Raw genomic sequence first — 16,410 nt, forward strand, 5'->3', positions numbered from 1 at the left:
TAGGTAATTTTAGTTCTATTACAGGTAATTACTATTTTTACAAGTTTATGAACAAATTATTGTCGATGCAGTAACTTGGTTCAAATTTTTTTTGATTTTTTTTTTTGGTTTAACCCTCGTAAGAACGAGGTTATTTATTGAAGAAGATAAAAAGGAGAGGGGGACAAACACCAAAACCTCTCATACAAAAAGTGAAACCCAAACTATCGAAAACGAAAATTAGGAAGTCCAGACCTATCTCTATTATAAAGTGAATGAACAAAATCCGGGGGCGTGTCCCACCAAGTCATACCAGAAGATGATGTGTAAATGTGTAAAATAAATGTGATAAGTTTGTTGTTAATGTCGTAATTTTGATTCAATTAGATGTAAATGAGTATATAATAAACATCCAAGTACTCTAGACAACCCCACCACATTTATCATCGATCAACACGTACACTTTAGAACGCTAAGTTTGCCCGGGACCTTCTGGTAGTATGGACGTGGGAAACTCTTAACTCATTGGCTTTGTCATAAAAGAAATTATTAGGGAGTCGGTGGCTATGAGTATGATGTTGCATGCTCCGTGATTTTGTCATGTACGTGAAAAAACAAATGAGGACTACTTCTGTGCACGTAGTTATGTTCGTCCTGGCCGGACAGTGGCTATTCCCATTCATGAGATCATAACCATAAATCTGGAAAAGTGAGCGACGCTGTACCTAGCAGCTGGGCCACAATCAGTCTTCATATCGACTATGAAGTTTGCGTGGAATAGATCTGTACCATTAATATATAAATTTATGACTCTGCAATCAACTATACTCTCTTGTTATTTTACCTTAATTTGATCGATCTGGAATTCTGGATGTGTAAACACTACTAGCTAGAAATATAGCCAAAGACCACCGAAAAAGGTTCTATTAAACTTACCGGACTTCTTTATCTGTCCGAGTTTGAACATGAAGAATTAATTACTTTCTGTTTGAACGGAAGTTACCAGCAGGATCAGAAAATAAGATACAGACATGCAGGACGTGCATGAGTTGTCTCTTTCAAAACAAGAAAACAAAACGCACGAGTATGATCAAGCAATGGCATCTAGAAAGTGATGGAGAACAAGAATCAATTATGTCCACAAAACCTTACACCAATTATTCAACACATTAATACACAAGGACACAGAGATCAACCACCAAATGTAGTTGGCAGAAACCCATGTATACTTCCATACTCAAATAGCAAACCTTTTTAATCACGTACATTCCTGTAACCAAATTAGGAATTTGTGCTTGGAGAGACTAAACAAAAACACATATATATACATGGTGTTGAACTGTTGATGAATTGTATTTTTCAAATTTAAGATACATATTGAATATGTAATCATTTAATTCATGTGTTAGAAACTGTTGCAAGTAAAAATGTGTGTGTGTCTATATATAGATCGCCAATTATGTGTAAGTCTTTATTTTTCCAAGAGATGTAATAGGCAATTTTCATATACTTTGTAGTAAATGTCATTGGTTTAGTTTTTCTTCACATAGGCTCATCCAAAATGAGTATGATGTCTAGGAAGGTTTTGAGATAAATGGTACTTAAACGAGTTTTGCTCCACCGACATCTCTCTTCTCACTTGAACATCATTATACATATATAAAAGTAAAATGTCTCTGGTACTGTTGAATAAATAGTAATACAGTGATTTTCCGGATTTGCCCCCAAAAGAGATAGACATCAATCCTCCTCTAAAAAAGAAAAGGATCTCGCTATATGAGTCTCAACATCATCAGAGCCCCAAAACAGTGAACCGATCTTTCTACTTCATATGTGTTTCATCCCTTAACAGTAAACCGATCCTTCTCAATATTTGCCCCGAAAACGCTTTTGGATCTCTCTCAGAGCGAAGAGTGCTGCTTTGGTTTGTTTGTTGATCCACAGTTATTAGCGCAGAGAGGAGCTGTTGCTTGCGATTTGCGAATTTGGATTTGGATCAAGGTAATTGTGGTCAGATAATCGGGGTTTTGCTTTTGTTCCTTCTTTCCAATTGTCTTTGACTATGTCTTTCTTTTCCAGTTGTTTGCTTTTGATTCGTCATCAGCAAAGTAATTAGGTGGGCGAATTCTGGGTTTTTACCAACAATTGTTCAGTTTTTTTTTTTTTTCATGCATGTTGTTCTTTTGTGCAAGAATAGATTCGACGAAAAGGACCTTTGCTTCAATTTTAAAGCTTGCAATAGGTCTGTGATTTTTTGCTCTATTTCTACTCATTTAGGATTCTTAAAAGATTCTTAAAAAAAGGTGATGGAGAAGACCTATTTCTTAATATACCCTTCAATTTTAAGGCTTGCAATAGGTTGTGATTTTTTGCTCTATTTCTGCTCATTAACCCATTGTTTGCAATGGTTTTTTTTTTTCCATATGCTATTGTTTCATGATTATTTTTTTGTTGTTACATAATGAACTGAGTTTTGCTAATGGCTTCAGCGTCTGTGTGATTTGGTTTGTTGTGTATTCAATGAGTTACCATGTCCTAAAGGCCTAACTTCTGCCATTTTTGTTGGAAAGAGCTGTTAGAGCAGTTTAGTGTCTTTTTATGCAGAACTTGGACCAGGGAATTTTGCTGTTGTCTCCTTATCTATCATTTGATTTTTTTTGGTTCTATATACGACTTGGGCCATAGAAATGAAAAATGCTCATATTAAGTTTGATTGTTCATTGCTTAAGGTAGCGGTGATATGCTTGCTATCAAAAATAATTGAATTTTAACAATTATAGAGTTGATCGATTTGCCTTTACACCATATATTTGATTGCTGGCTCAATGCAATGGTACTCAGAGTTTATTTTAGCAAAAAGTATGAAAAAAAAAAATTTGATATGCTCAGTATGTTTAGGCAAATTATATATTTGGTTGTTTCAGAGTATTTATGGTTTTGGGGTTACCAGTGAGTGCATTGGTGCTTTGGAAAGGGTGCATAGAATCCAGGAAAAGCTGTTTGGTTATGGTGGTTAATAGAGAGCAAAGAGAATGAATTTGTGTACAAGCAATTAGAAATGGCTAAGTAACATGTCTACTACTCTTTTCATATATATTGCAATTCATTTTCTCCAAATGACTGAAATAGTTGGATTAATTTTGTCATCGTACTTTCTAGGAATTTATGCACTTGCAACTGTCTTGATTGAATCAGATGAGAGAGTTGTAATGAATCAAACCACATATTACTACACCAGCAAGCAATGTCCTTATTCATTGCTTCATAAATATGTTCGGTACCAAGTTTTGGCAAGTAGCTCAGCTGCATCCTAAACACGTATTTTTCTGAGTAAGTTCTGCTTTGCTTTGTATACGGTTAATTGTATTTCTGCTTATGTGCATTAGCAACTCTTATTGTCAGTGATTCTTCAGCTTCTATTGTCTCTATTTTTGACTTTATTGCCTTGATGTTTTATGTACAGCACAGATATGGCATGGAGGCCATCTACTTTGATGAAGGTGTAAGGAACTCAAGACAACACTAACTGGAAACAAGAGCATTGGATGTATAGCTACTCTCTCTATGTTTCTAATATAACAAATTTTGATTAAGTTTTTCCAGTTTGAAACAGCTCCTGAAATTCTCTGTTTTTCCGTTACTTGCTACATATTCAACTGTTATCCATTCTTATTCCCTTCTGCTGCATTCTTACTTTGTCTTGGCTAATTAGGTGACCATTTGTGAGGACTTGATAGCAGTAAATAGAACAAAGAACCAGCTAAAGATGCGGAGTCTGAACTGCTATTGTCGACAAGTTTTTTGCGAAGAAAAAAAAAAACAAAGAACCAGCTAAAGATAAGGAGTCTGAACTGCTATTGTCGACAAGTTTTTTGCGAAGTTTAACCATTTTTTGTAATATGCACATATACACCTACTTGGTTAGCATGTTTTGAAATCTAGGTAAAGTATCCGACTTCAAATAATGTGTAACATATATGTAATTTTGAAATCTGGCTAAAGTACCAAATTTTATAACATTTAAAATAATGTGTAGTTATATATGACTATATACAATTTTCAAATCTGACTAGAGTACCAGATTTTGGGTCATGTAAAACAATGTCTAATGTGATGTATAACGCACTTATATAGTGTACCTGATATTTATATATTGTACCTAATGTTTGTAAATTCAATATCATCAAATTGAATAATGTTGATAATATACCCGCAGCATCGCGCGGGCTATCTTACTAGTATATATAAAAGCATATATAAAAGCAGTAAGAAAACAATCTCTTTCGCTCCCTGGCCTCATGAAAACAATAGGGCTCCCTCCCGGTCACGCACACAATTAAAATGGTCCCTAAATACTTTATATGTATGTTCACGTGCGTATAAAGTTGTCCTAGCTCATCCACTCACTGTATTGAGTTTCAACATCGATCAATCTCTCTGAAAATGACTCACATTCTGATATTGATTCTATTCTTATCTGATTTTCTTGTTCTTCATTTATGGACGTAGAAAGTTTAGTTTTTGGACCTTCTGGTGGGATTTTCTGGGAAAGTTTTTCAGTTGGGAAAGAAACTGATATTCCTTCAGTTGGGAAAGAAACTGATATTCCTTGGCCAAAATGAAAGAAACTGAGCTTTTCATTTTATTTTTAAGACTGACATACCTATGTATGAAGTTCGGTTAAAATGCAAAGTCTATCACTAACAGCATGTCAATAATTTTTTTATAACAAAATTCTGATAGTATGTTAAAATTAATTGAATCTTGCTAATGCATGATTCATTATATACTTCAAAATTAATATAAGTAGTTGTCAATGTAGAAAACAAGTATAGCGATAGTCCATATATACATGCATTACATTGTGGTCTTCCTTACTTCACCAATCGAAGAGTCGAGTAACAACGATTAAACAGTAGTAGTTCGATAATGTCGCCACGGATTCTAGTCTTTGCTGTTCTTATCCTGCCCTTTTTCTCTCTGGCTCTAGCCGAAGTGCATTACTATGATTTTGTAGTAAGTCTTTATTTCTTAGTTAATTCCCACTTCTGCTATTCTATTTCTGTGTTCTCGCTCAGTTATCATTCCAGATACACATGGATGCATAAGCTCGCAACCTTTTTAATTGGGAATCAGCTTTCGCTGAATACATGACTATATGCCGGCACGGAGTCCAGCTTAATTGATCAGTATTTTTATGTTCTAAATTCTTTGTCTCTTGGTGAATTTCAATTATTTAGGTAAAGGAGGTAAACTTCAGCAGATTATGTGAAAATAAGCTCATGTTGGTTGTAAACGAAAGTTATCCAGGTCCAGCAATCCAAGCTCGCAAAGGGGATACAGTATACGTTAATGTTTACAATGAAGGGTTTTATGGCTTTACTATTCATTGGTAATTAAGTACTTATGTCTACGGTCTACCCCTTGTCGACCCTCCTCTCATACAATGTACACTACTTCTACCCACACGTTCAGAAACGTTTATATCTCTTATATGTGTTCAGGCATGGAGTAAAGCAGCCAAGAAACCCGTGGTTTGATGGCCCTGAGTATGTGACACAGTGTCCAATTGCACCCGGTACAAATTTCACTTATCAAGTGCAATTGACTAAGGAAGAAGGAACCGTATGGTGGCATGCTCATAGTGACTGGACAAGAGCCAGTGTTCACGGTGCTATTGTAGTTTTGCCTGCTCTTGGAACCACGTTTCCATTTCCTGAGCCGGATGAAGAGGAGATCATTGTTTTCGGTATAACTACATTTGTGAACTGTACATTGTATAGTCAGACAAAGTTGTTTGAGTTCTTACCATGCAGTAACTAATTACAAGCACATCTCTATATACACACACACACACACACCAAATTGCAGGATCTTGGTACCTGGGAAATTTGAGAGAACGAGTTGAGGAATCTTTGCAGCCTGGAAGCACCGAGACTCTACCCCAGTCAGATGCTTACACCATCAATGGCCAACCCGGCGATTTTCTTCCATGCTCCATAAGTATGTATATGTTAAACTCTAAACAGTAGTAATATATAACTAAACGTGTCTCATGAATGTTGATAATCTATCTGCGAGGAGCTAGCTAGTTATAATAACTTGGTGAATAATGAATTTCCACATTGCATGCTCTTATGCAGATACAACATGGCGTCGTAGGGTGGACTACGGCAAGACTTATCTTCTTCGCCTGGTGAATGCTAACATCGATGCAGAGTTTTTCTTTGCAATTGCTGAGCACAACCTCACTGTGGTCGGACTGGACGGAGCCTACACAAAACCCATCAATACCAGATACATAGTGGTAACTCCTGGACAAACAATGGATGTATTGCTGAATGCAAATTCTACTCCGGGGCTCTATTACATGGCTGGTAGACAATACCTCAGTACTACATCCGACACCGGCTTCGACCATATGAATGCTACTGCAATCCTTCAATATAATGGCAACTATACCACAACCGACGCTCCTTTATTTCCCGAGCACCTTCCCATGTACATGTCCCAAGCAGAAGCGTTCAATTTCACCAATAAGATTAGAAGCTTAGCCACACCAGAATATCCCGTTAATGTCCCGAAGGAGAGTGAAGTTACTACACGAATGTTCATAACAGCTTCCATGAACTCTCTTTACTGTGCTCCAGATTTAGGCCCCACCTGCTTAAACATAAGCTTTGCTACAAGCGTCAATAACATCAGCTGGGTCAATCCAACTACAGACTCTATCTTGCAAGCCTACTACAAGTAAGATTTGTAACCATTGATTATGAACCAGATGGAACCTAGCTAGCTTGTTATAGTTTTAATTAATTTGAACATAAATTTTCATTGCAGGAACATAAGCAATCCGATTTACGAAACAGATTTTCCAGACGAGCCGCCTACTTATTATAACTTCACAGATGGAGGGACGACGCTTTCTACAGTGTTGACAGTCCAAGCTACAAAGGTTAAGGTGCTAGAGTATAATGAAACTGTTGAGATTGTGTTCCAAGGGACTAATGTGATGGGAGGCGCCGTGAATCATCCAATGCATTTGCATGGACATAGTTTCTACGTGCTAGGATTTGGTTTCGGATCCTTTGACCCGTTGAAGGACCCTAAAGGCTATAATTTGGTCGATCCTCCTTATGTGGCTACATTCGTTACTCCAAAAAATGGATGGCTAACAATAAGATTTGTAGCTGATAATCCTGGTACGTATTGATGATCTACACCTTCCCAAGTTAATTAGCACCCTCCCAATCTATCTATTACTTATTATTTGGATTTTGTTGTAGGCGTGTGGTTTTGGCATTGTCATGTAGAGAGACATATGACATGGGGTATGGAGGCCGCTTTTATAATCAAGGACGGAGGCACAGCTGAGACTAGTATGCTACCCCCACCAGCTCAAATGCCTTCCTGTGATGTTCCATTGGATTCTGCTATCAAAAATTACGAGGCCTTGATTGAGAAGCAAATTGAGTAAACTTATGTAGCTATTCATTACCTACCGTTTCCTAGCTAGTAATAATAAATATTGTTCCATTAAATTAGTCATCGGATCATTAATTATAATGTTCCATTGAAGTTTTTGTATCTCAGAGATGTGGAGGATGAACAGACTTGGTATTTTCTATCTAATTATAATATATCTTCGATACCCTTGGTTATTGTGACTGTATTCATCTCATATTTTTGGATTTTGTGATGTCCTGAATCCTGATGGTAGATATTTGATCTTGTTTTCGATTCGATTTTTATCAAACTTATATGTAAAATGGTTGTTGCATTGACTTGACAATCAAACATTGATCTCTCCATTTGAAATGTACGTGGACTGGGGACCTTTCTGTGGAATTATTAATTTGGAAAGGGAAGCATTTGCTTTTGGCCAAAAACTTAAGCTTCAACTCAAACACCTTACTGAAAGACTTGATCAAGAATGAATGAATGATTAGACCACTTTTTTATCTTCTTGGCTTTATTCATCTGTGTTGAGGATCAGATTGATTAGACCCACTTTGAAACTCTATAACGGTGAGGCGTGGGAAAGAATTTTGATAATATGGTGATTGATTCTTGAAACTGATTACGAGTTCAGAGTGCTCTTCCTATCTAATTAAGTTCCTTATCATATCTGGGAGCTCTTTCTCTATTGAAGAACATCTGGAAATACATATCAAGCAGAGTGAAGGTGGTGGACTGGCTTGTAGTGCAAGCTTAAAAACTTAAAAGGGGATGGATTGTCAAAATTGTCCATTCTCTTTTCTGTTCTGGGAGTTTTGTGTACTTTGTTAGTATTATAGTTTTGTTCAAGGCAGTTGACATTGGTCCGCAACTTTATACCCCACTTTCTTACTTAGAAGCTGGTGTGGCTGATGCTCATCTTTCTAAATCTAACGCTTTTTCACTTTTCAAATGGTTTGTGGCTCTAGAGCACCTTGGCTGGTCAAGTTATATAACTTCTGTAATCTCGGGCCGTGAATAACTGCCTGGCTAGCTTCAAACATTATGCATCATATAGTTTAATCAATTGGGAGATTTAGGAGAAATGGAAAGCATTTTCTTTTGGCGAAGAACTTCAGCTTCAACTCGGAGGAAAAAACGAATGGCACATTCATGGCTAGCTTCGGGCTCATGCAGACTGGTAGTACGCGTTTGATTCGATGATTTTATGATAGAAGAACTTATTAGGGAGGCCATAAGTAGACTCTTCTATGGACCCCGGCCAGAAACTCTGCGATCTTCTACACTACGTAGTCTAGTACTATATATTCGTGTGAAATTGCAATTTCTGTACCAACCTTCATTTTTTGGAATTTAAATTTTCCTTTCTGTGTTGAATGGAAGCTATAAGAAAACAATTTCACTTGTTCAAAAGTCTATGATCAAATCACACTACATTATTGAGGATTGATCAGAAGATTTAGCCAGTCCTATTATGAACTGTGGTCCTAATTAAATTTAGCCGATCCTATTATGAAAATCACACTAACTAGTACTACTACAGTCCTAGTATGATCTCTGGTCCTATTATTTATCATATACTTTTAAGCCAAAACCGATTTACTTGTATATAGAAGATACTTACTCTTCTTCTTTTTTTTGGTCAAAGAAAATACTTACTCTTCATGTTAACTAAGTTGGAGATTTTGACTTATGAAAGGTTGTTGGAGATTTTGACTTATGAAAGTTTGTTGGAACTAGACCTGTAAATAGACTGGATTTTGATCCGGACCCACTCCAGATCCGTGGTTATTGGACTGGTTTGTATCGAAAATTTTGATCCGTTGATCCCGTTAATGATCTGAATCCGTTAATCCATTTATTTAATAGATCAAATACGGATTTAGGTCGATCCGATCCGTTAATGATCCAACCCATTTTCGTAATAATAAAATATTATTTTTATTAATATATTCTTATTTAAAATATATATATAATATAAAATATGAAGAATTTCTAATACAAATTTTTTGCAGAAATCTAAAAGACAATCTATCACCCAAGATTCTAAGAAGTATTAAGAATTTTGATAATATAATTCTACTTTTGGTGATACTTGTCATGTCGTTTTAATAATTTATGAGGTATCATGATATAAATTAATATTAAAAAATTTAAAATATTTGAAATTATAAACGGGTCGAATTAGTAGATTGAGTATCAGTTAATCTGGCGGATAACGATTTAGATCAAGCTATCAATAATCTACCGGATTAACAGAGCAGGTTTGGATCAAATTTTTTTTTTAAGTAAACGGATTTAAATTTAGGTCGATCCGATCTATTTACAGCTATAGGTGGAACAACTACTTGAGAAAAACAAGGGCTTGAATGCAAGGACCGTCCTGCAGCAACGGTTGGAGTGCTGGATAGTAGAGGGTGCGTCTGGATCTAACACCACACTGCCACGTGTCATGTGGCATCAGAAACAAAATCCTTAATTAATAAAAAAATTCTTGGTCATTTTTGCCCTTCTGCTTCATTCTCTTTCTTCTTCCTCTCTCCTCTTCTGCGAATTCTTCTTCTGTGTCTCTCATCCAACCCATTAAAGCACCAGGGACTCGTATCACAAAATAGTAGGTTCTTGCTTCTAGATGCCCAAATCCTGGATTTGAAAAATCATCAATTTTCCATCGTCATGTCATAACTTTAGGAGATCCCACAAAATAAAGCAAAGATTCATGTCCTATTTCGTCATGTATCCATGATCCATATCCTAATTCGACACTGGTCGCCGGACGTCATGGGAGGCTGGGCTGGACTCGTCGAAGGCCGTTGAGCACAGTGTTGGTGTAGGTGTTGCCGGTGGAGCTCCGGTTTACCGACAGAGAAATCAGATCCCAGATCTGTTCTCTCTCCTTTCGAGCTTTCTCTCTCATCTGCTGTTTCTCTCTCCTTAATGAATTTGATGAACCCAGAGCATGATTGTGATGTTTTTCCAGAAGAGGATCGAGATGATGAAGAAAGAGAATAAACGTCTGTAACCAAAAAGAGAAGAAGAGAGAGAATACCATAAGGGCAAAAGTGACAAGAATAAAAAATGCATTAATAAAACTAAGCCACATGACACGTGGCAGTGTGGTGTTAGATGGGTTCTTTTTATGCGGTGTGTGTATAAATATTAAATGCGTGTGTTCTGCATCCGGTGCTGACAGAATTCTGCTCTTACTTATTGGCACTGCTGAGACTAGCGTGCTCGACCCTCCAGCTTATATGCCTCCCTGTACTATTCCCTTGGATTCTCGAATTCACAGTTATGCAAATGGAGCGAGCATAACTTTAAAATTGTCAACTGATCCACGAGATCATTCTGATGTTTATGCTATTATATTTAGATTTGGCCACCATTATTTTGGTTCGACTCACAATAGCCTTACAGAAAGAGTACTCGAGTTGAGGACCATTAAACGGAAAATTTTACTTTTAAGTTTCAGCTAGTAACAAAGCTTCCGTTGGATAAGTGCAAATTTATTTACTGTACGGTCTAATAGATGAGAACTGGATCATTTCAAAGGATCTCAATTCCCATTGCAAATAGGTCCAAATAATAGTTTTCGTAAGGGCTTCAAACCTTTCCATTTGATGTGTGTAACAAATACCGTGCATGTCATATGTTCAATTCGTACTAGCGTCATGGAGATAAGAGATTTGCCAAACGAAACAACTGGTTGTCTTTTGATAAACGACCAATATTGCAACCAAAATTCTCTTCTACTTTCTTGTATGTGCTAAAGATTATTAACTAATTAGCTAGAGTCTTCTAGGACATAAACACCACTCATCATCGATGTAAAGCACCAACAAGGGTTGTTTCTACATAATCTAAAGACGCCAGTTGATCGGAATTCGGATAAAACACTTTCCGGAGCTGGTTGTACTTTCGAACATCAAAGTTATAGATCTCCATGAGCCGTTGCTGCTTGGTCTTAAAACGGCGTTGGAAGAACCCTTGGAAAGTGGGCTCTGTGGATGTCCTGAGGAAAAAGCCGTAGCCCATAGCAAAGTAGATGGAGGTCACAAAGAAGCAAATGGGCTCCATCACATCCCAACTTAGCTCCCAAAAGGTGAGCCTTATGGCACCAAGTGTCTGGAGTAGTATAAAACCCAGCCCACCGTAGAGTTCACCCTGCACCAAGGCCCTGGCCCTTTGGTCTATTACCTTCTTTTGCTTCTCTAGCTGGTCCAGTTCTCTCCTCCTTGGATCGTTTGGCAGGCCCATGGTTTGACAAATTATGCTCTCCATTGATTTTGCAACCTGTAAGATTAGAGGGACATAAGTTAGACCTCATCAAAACTAGAAATAAACTTCAATTCCAAAACTTGGCATTTTCAACCACCAGTTGCACCCAAAACATATGAAGCAATAATCTCGTTTTCTAACACATGAAACGGACATGTCACCTGACACGAGCTACACTAGCCTAAAGATTCTCCCAAAGATCGGCATGTTTTGAGGCCTCTTGCGCCAAATTAAGGTCCTAACTCATGGACAACTCACTAAGACATGCAAAACCCATGGACGCGTTTCACACCGTTACACCCTAGAGATGGGCGAGCGCCACAGTTTTTGGGGGCAGAACAGATTAGTGTTGCCAAGGGCCACAGCAACAAGGTTAATTCGGTAATATATTTTGAAAAATTCTACTATACACATGATGTAATTAATGATATGTAAGATATAAATAGATGAGAGAGAGAGACTAATTATAACTTGCATACCGTAATTATCTATGTAATACTACAGTGGAATTCCCCGTATAATTATTGAAAACAAAAAAAAAGAGAGAGAAAACGTTATCAACCTGCTCGGGCCGGAGAAACACAACATTTCCGAGAACGATGACGTTGCCGGACTCATCGAGAAGCTTCGCAAACTCAGCTGCTTGCTCTTCGCTCTCGCAACCTTCCACGCAGATCCGGCGGAACTCCGAATACGAAACGGAGCTCTCCGGAACCTCTCTCAGCTTCGCCTTCAGCTTCTCCACCTGCGACAGCCTCATAATCTTTCGCACATCGCTGACGGAGATTCCGTAAAACGACTCTTCAGCGGTGGCCGGATCCGGCGGTGGAGGGCTGAGTCCGGCGAGCCGGAGCCGATCTCCGTTCCTGTTCACACCTTTGATCTTTTCACGGAGCTTCTCTCCGACAGGCAGGGACAGGAACTCCGGGATCCTGGTGGCCGAGTGGTGGAAGAATCGCCGGAAAAAGCCTTTCTCGGCGGGCTCCGATGAGGTGAGATACTCCCTGTGGAAGTTTGCCTGGGCTGCATTAGGTGGAACAATGGTTTGGTGCCCTAGAACGACCACGGAGAATGGTGTCAGTGACGTCACTCTGACGGCGTCGAGTGAACGCTTGGCTAGCGCTTTTCTGAGCGCCATTTATGAGTGAGAGAGCTCGAGCTCCGATAACTGAGGGTCTCGATGGGCGTGTATGAATGACTCTTTGAGGTGAGTTGTTCGTTTATATAGCTATAGGGGTCCAAAGTAGGGGGAACATTGAGCTAAATTTTTTTTTTTTTTTGGAATATGTGGTTATTCTCAAAGTGCGCACAAAAAAGTATCCTCTGGGTAATTTCAGGGAGCAAGTTGGGGGGAAATCTAATCTAACGTTGTTAAAGTAATAGATTCGAGGGAATAAAATATATACAAAACCACCCACTTTTACCTATGGGTGAAAAATATCTCATTCTATTTTAATCTAATTGAAATAAACGAGTTAATAATTATTAGTCAACATTTTATTTTCTTCTATCATTTTTGTAGTAGGCTCAATCCGGATTGGAGATGAGTTTTGTTCAACAATATAGACTATAAATCTTCTATTGGAGAAAACGTTACAAATCCACGATAGTTCAATATTATACCTTCGAATAACTTGTGCATTAGTGGAGCTTAACCAAGTATTCTTGTTCCTATGCAAAAAATGCCTAGCAAAGCTCTACTAGGGTTGGGAGTGCGGCGGTGTCTTTGCACCATTCTCCATCCTCGATGGCGTACTGTCCCGATATCTTCTTCTATAACGGGTAAATCAAGGTCGGCTTATGCCGTGTCTTCATCTTTGCAGAGGTTATCTACGTTCCCGTGGTTGGAAACCGGTGGTTTCCGATCGTGGCTGGTGACTTATGAGGCTGATTCGGTGTCTCGAGATGCTGGGAAGGTCAATGCTCATGGCGGAGGCTGGCTGGATGGACCTTTTGTCTCAGACGGCGGTGGGTTGAGGGCTGGATCGGGTTTTGCCTTTGCGGGTGGTGATTTGAATGGCGCTGACCTCTCTTGGCTGTTGTTTTCTGGTTCGAGGGTGGCTAAAGCGTCCCCCGATCTTGAAATGTGGTTGAGTCTCAGTCTGGCCTTATTAGAAGCGGTGTTGCACAAGGCCGATGTTCTTCCCCTAATGGGGACTCAAGTGCTATGGTCCCCGACTCTGGATGGTGTTGGCAGGAACGCTGGTAGCAGTATGTGTGGCGGTAGAAGTGGCAAGCACGGCGTCGATAGCTTTTGCGGCAGTGCTGATCCTATATGCGACGACTCATATTCTAGGGTGTCAAGGCTGAGTGTTTGGGCCCCAAACAACAAGTTGGGCCTGATGTGGGCTCATTTGGGTCCTGGGTTTTTTTCTTCATCTTTTTCTTTTAGAACTGGGCTTCCTCATACAAATTTTGTATGAGGAGGCTTTACTTTTTGTTATATCTACCTGAGTAGAAAAGATCACAAAGTAAAGAGAGACCATGTTGGGCCCGATTCTTCAAGGCGTTATTTTTATTCCTCGGGGCTCTACTTTTCTTTGTTTGGACTTATTCCTAGAAGGTGGGTGTACTAGGAGATTACTAGTTTGGTTTGCTCTTTTAGTTAGGGTTGGCTCTGTAGTAGTTTCTACATAACAGTTCTTTTTATCGTTTACATAGGGGGGATCGTTTTTGTACTGCTTGATGAGCTGCAAAATGGATAACCTCTTCTATTAAAAAAATATTTTCTTTTCTTTGATGGAAAATAATTACACGATATTAGGAATATAGAATTTCGGGGAGGTTCCCAAAGGTTGGTTATGTATATGCCTCTCATTAGTGCTAATTTGTTTGCCACATTTAGAAAAAATATGCGTTACTTCGATCGCTTACTGAAAACAAAGTATATGCCTATATGGCTATAGGTTACTTAACCAAGAATTTTTATCAAAATTAATTAACTTGGTTTTCTGTGACATATTTCACAAAATAGAAAATCAATTGTGATGCTTGTTACAGTGAGAAGAAATGCAGTGACAGATTTTGTGGGAGCCGTTATAAGAGTATCTTTAGTGGATATGTCTTTTGCCATGTGGAGACCCAACAACTACAATTGATAGTTGAAAACACCTCCAACCGAGATGTTATATGCTACGTGGATGACAAATTGAAACCAAACTGTCAAATTTGATATATGCATCGGTCTTTTCTTTCTAATATCTTTATCTCTCTCTCTCTCTCTCTCTCTCTCTCTCTCTCTCTCTATAGAGATAGAGAGAGATGCGAAAAAGTAGCAGAGTGAATGAATATGTTAGTAGAGATATGACGAGAAGACCACAACCAAAATAGAGAAGAAAAGGGAAGAAGAAGATAAGACAGAGATAAAAACTAACGAAATAATTTGAATATTTAACACATGGGTTGGAGAAGAAATTTCAGTAAAATGTTAATTGCCACATTAGCCTTCTAATTTAAATATGACATAACTCATTTGATATCTCTATTGGAGATGCTATGAGGTGAAACCAAAAGAGATGAAAAGTGAGCCTTCTACTCACTTGTCCCCTGCTTCTGATGGTAACCCAATCTCTTCGGAGAAGGGGAAAGAGAAAATTTAGAAAGTTTTGTTCCTGTTTAAACTACCATGCTGTGTGGCAGACTATGATATGAGGGAATGTTGCTAAGTACAACAATTGCATGTATCGGTGAGAGTCATTTTGTTGGAGTTGTGTAGTAAGTTGAAACAAGTTTTTGTTTTGCTTTTGGTTTGTTTGTTTCTAATTTAATAATTGCGCAGTCAATTCTATAATAGATATTATTTACATAAGAAATTTTCCAACTAAAAACCCTAACCACTCCCAAAAACCCTAGCCTTATCTTCTCAGCATCTCAACCTTCCTCACTGCAAGCATGTCATCCATCGAGGATGTTACGACAAGCTTTGCTGCTTCGCTCGCTTTTGCGGGATCTGACGTTGTAGACATCTCTCACCTAAATGATGGAGGCAACAAATCCAATACCTAAGCTTTTCTTCTAGTCAAGCCTTTGACGAAGAAGAAACATGAAGTTGTGGACCTTCAACGCCACTTCCGGCGAATTTGAGTCCTTGATGGAGGCTTCAAAGTACAAGCCAGCATGCTGGGCAGGTTTGTTTTCACCTTTGACCTGAAAAGAGATCGAAACAAAGTTATCAAGGGAGGACCATGGTACTTTAGCCGATCTCCTGTACTGCTGCAACAATACGATGGGCTTGCGGATCCGCTGGAGGTATCCATGAATCATCTCTTCTTCTGGGTAAAGATTTCAGGTATTCCACCTGCCCTAGAGAATAGGAAAATTATTATGAATGTCGCTTCGATTGTAGGCATGTATCTGGATTTTGATCAGAAGCTATTTGATCACAAAAGCTTGATTAGGGTTCATGTAGCACATGCTATATCCCAACCCTTCTTTCTGAAATGTACGCTGAAACTGATCCCTGGTGTTGTAAAGGAAATAACATATTTCTTTGAGAATTTGCATGGAAAGTGCAGGGATTGTAATATGATTATTCATGAACAAGATGAATGCCCTCTTGGGGCTACACTGAAGCAGCAGAGTAACATTGAAGCACAAGTTGCAATTGGGACCTCTCTAGCGTCTCACTTTCCAGGTCTCTCTTATCTTCGCTTTCAAACTGGGACCTTTCGGTTCCATGGAGTTCAGGCCCCCATA

The 16,410-nt window shown here is 38.5% G+C and overlaps 3 protein-coding genes and 1 long non-coding RNA gene across 5 annotated transcripts; 3 read left to right on the forward strand and 1 right to left on the reverse strand.

Annotated features, from left to right (window-relative positions):
- Positions 1 to 1,750: 1,750 nt before the first annotated feature.
- On the forward strand, positions 1,751 to 3,859 carry LOC112169045. 2 transcript variants are annotated; one of them, XR_005802302.1, is made up of 4 exons: positions 1,751 to 1,980; positions 3,139 to 3,309; positions 3,443 to 3,526; positions 3,692 to 3,859. It is a non-coding gene; the product is annotated as an uncharacterized LOC112169045 (long non-coding RNA). The 2 variants fall into 2 exon arrangements; XR_005802303.1 differs by having other exon boundaries at positions 3,175 to 3,309.
- Positions 3,860 to 4,625: 766 nt separating this feature from the next.
- LOC112173515 (laccase-14) lies at positions 4,626 to 7,640 on the forward strand. Its single transcript, XM_024311151.2, has 7 exons — positions 4,626 to 4,995; positions 5,220 to 5,371; positions 5,484 to 5,728; positions 5,851 to 5,982; positions 6,123 to 6,729; positions 6,820 to 7,181; positions 7,266 to 7,640. The coding sequence occupies exons 1-7, from the start codon at positions 4,909 to 4,911 to the stop codon at positions 7,454 to 7,456; spliced, it is 1,776 nt and encodes a 591-aa protein (XP_024166919.1). The 5' UTR covers positions 4,626 to 4,908; the 3' UTR covers positions 7,457 to 7,640.
- Positions 7,641 to 10,927: 3,287 nt separating this feature from the next.
- LOC112173145 (calcium uniporter protein 4, mitochondrial) lies at positions 10,928 to 12,921 on the reverse strand. Its single transcript, XM_024310715.2, has 2 exons — positions 12,278 to 12,921; positions 10,928 to 11,730 (listed from the first exon to the last, which is right to left on the reverse strand). Exons 1-2 carry the CDS (start codon positions 12,851 to 12,853, stop codon positions 11,257 to 11,259), a joined length of 1,050 nt encoding a protein of 349 aa, XP_024166483.1. The 5' UTR covers positions 12,854 to 12,921; the 3' UTR covers positions 10,928 to 11,256.
- Positions 11,743 to 14,149, forward strand: LOC121049786. The gene is made up of 2 exons (XM_040507930.1): positions 11,743 to 12,096; positions 13,539 to 14,149. The coding sequence occupies exons 1-2, from the start codon at positions 11,980 to 11,982 to the stop codon at positions 14,136 to 14,138; spliced, it is 717 nt and encodes a 238-aa protein (XP_040363864.1). The 5' UTR covers positions 11,743 to 11,979; the 3' UTR covers positions 14,139 to 14,149.
- The last annotated feature ends 2,261 nt before the right edge of the window (positions 14,150 to 16,410 follow it).

The sequence above is a fragment of the Rosa chinensis genome, chromosome 6 (genome assembly GCF_002994745.2).
Source record: "Rosa chinensis cultivar Old Blush chromosome 6, RchiOBHm-V2, whole genome shotgun sequence".
Classification (NCBI taxonomy): Eukaryota; Viridiplantae; Streptophyta; class Magnoliopsida; order Rosales; family Rosaceae; genus Rosa; species Rosa chinensis.

What these genes read in the sequence shown, in the direction of transcription:
- LOC121049786 (XM_040507930.1), top strand. Translation starts at nt 11,980, where the DNA reads ATGCAAAACCCATGGACGCGTTTCACACCGTTACACCCTAGAGATGGG. An exon ending in ACAGCAACAAGGTTAATTCG is followed by an intron (nt 12,097 to 13,538) that starts GTAATATATTTT and finishes TCATCTTTGCAG; the next exon opens with AGGTTATCTACGTTCCCGTG.
- LOC112173145 (XM_024310715.2), bottom strand. Translation starts at nt 12,853, where the DNA reads ATGGCGCTCAGAAAAGCGCTAGCCAAGCGTTCACTCGACGCCGTCAGA. An exon ending in TGTTTCTCCGGCCCGAGCAG is followed by an intron (nt 11,731 to 12,277) that starts GTTGATAACGTT and finishes CTAATCTTACAG; the next exon opens with GTTGCAAAATCAATGGAGAG.
- LOC112173515 (XM_024311151.2), top strand. Translation starts at nt 4,909, where the DNA reads ATGTCGCCACGGATTCTAGTCTTTGCTGTTCTTATCCTGCCCTTTTTC. An exon ending in TGCATTACTATGATTTTGTA is followed by an intron (nt 4,996 to 5,219) that starts GTAAGTCTTTAT and finishes TCAATTATTTAG; the next exon opens with GTAAAGGAGGTAAACTTCAG. An exon ending in ATCTTGCAAGCCTACTACAA is followed by an intron (nt 6,730 to 6,819) that starts GTAAGATTTGTA and finishes TTTTCATTGCAG; the next exon opens with GAACATAAGCAATCCGATTT.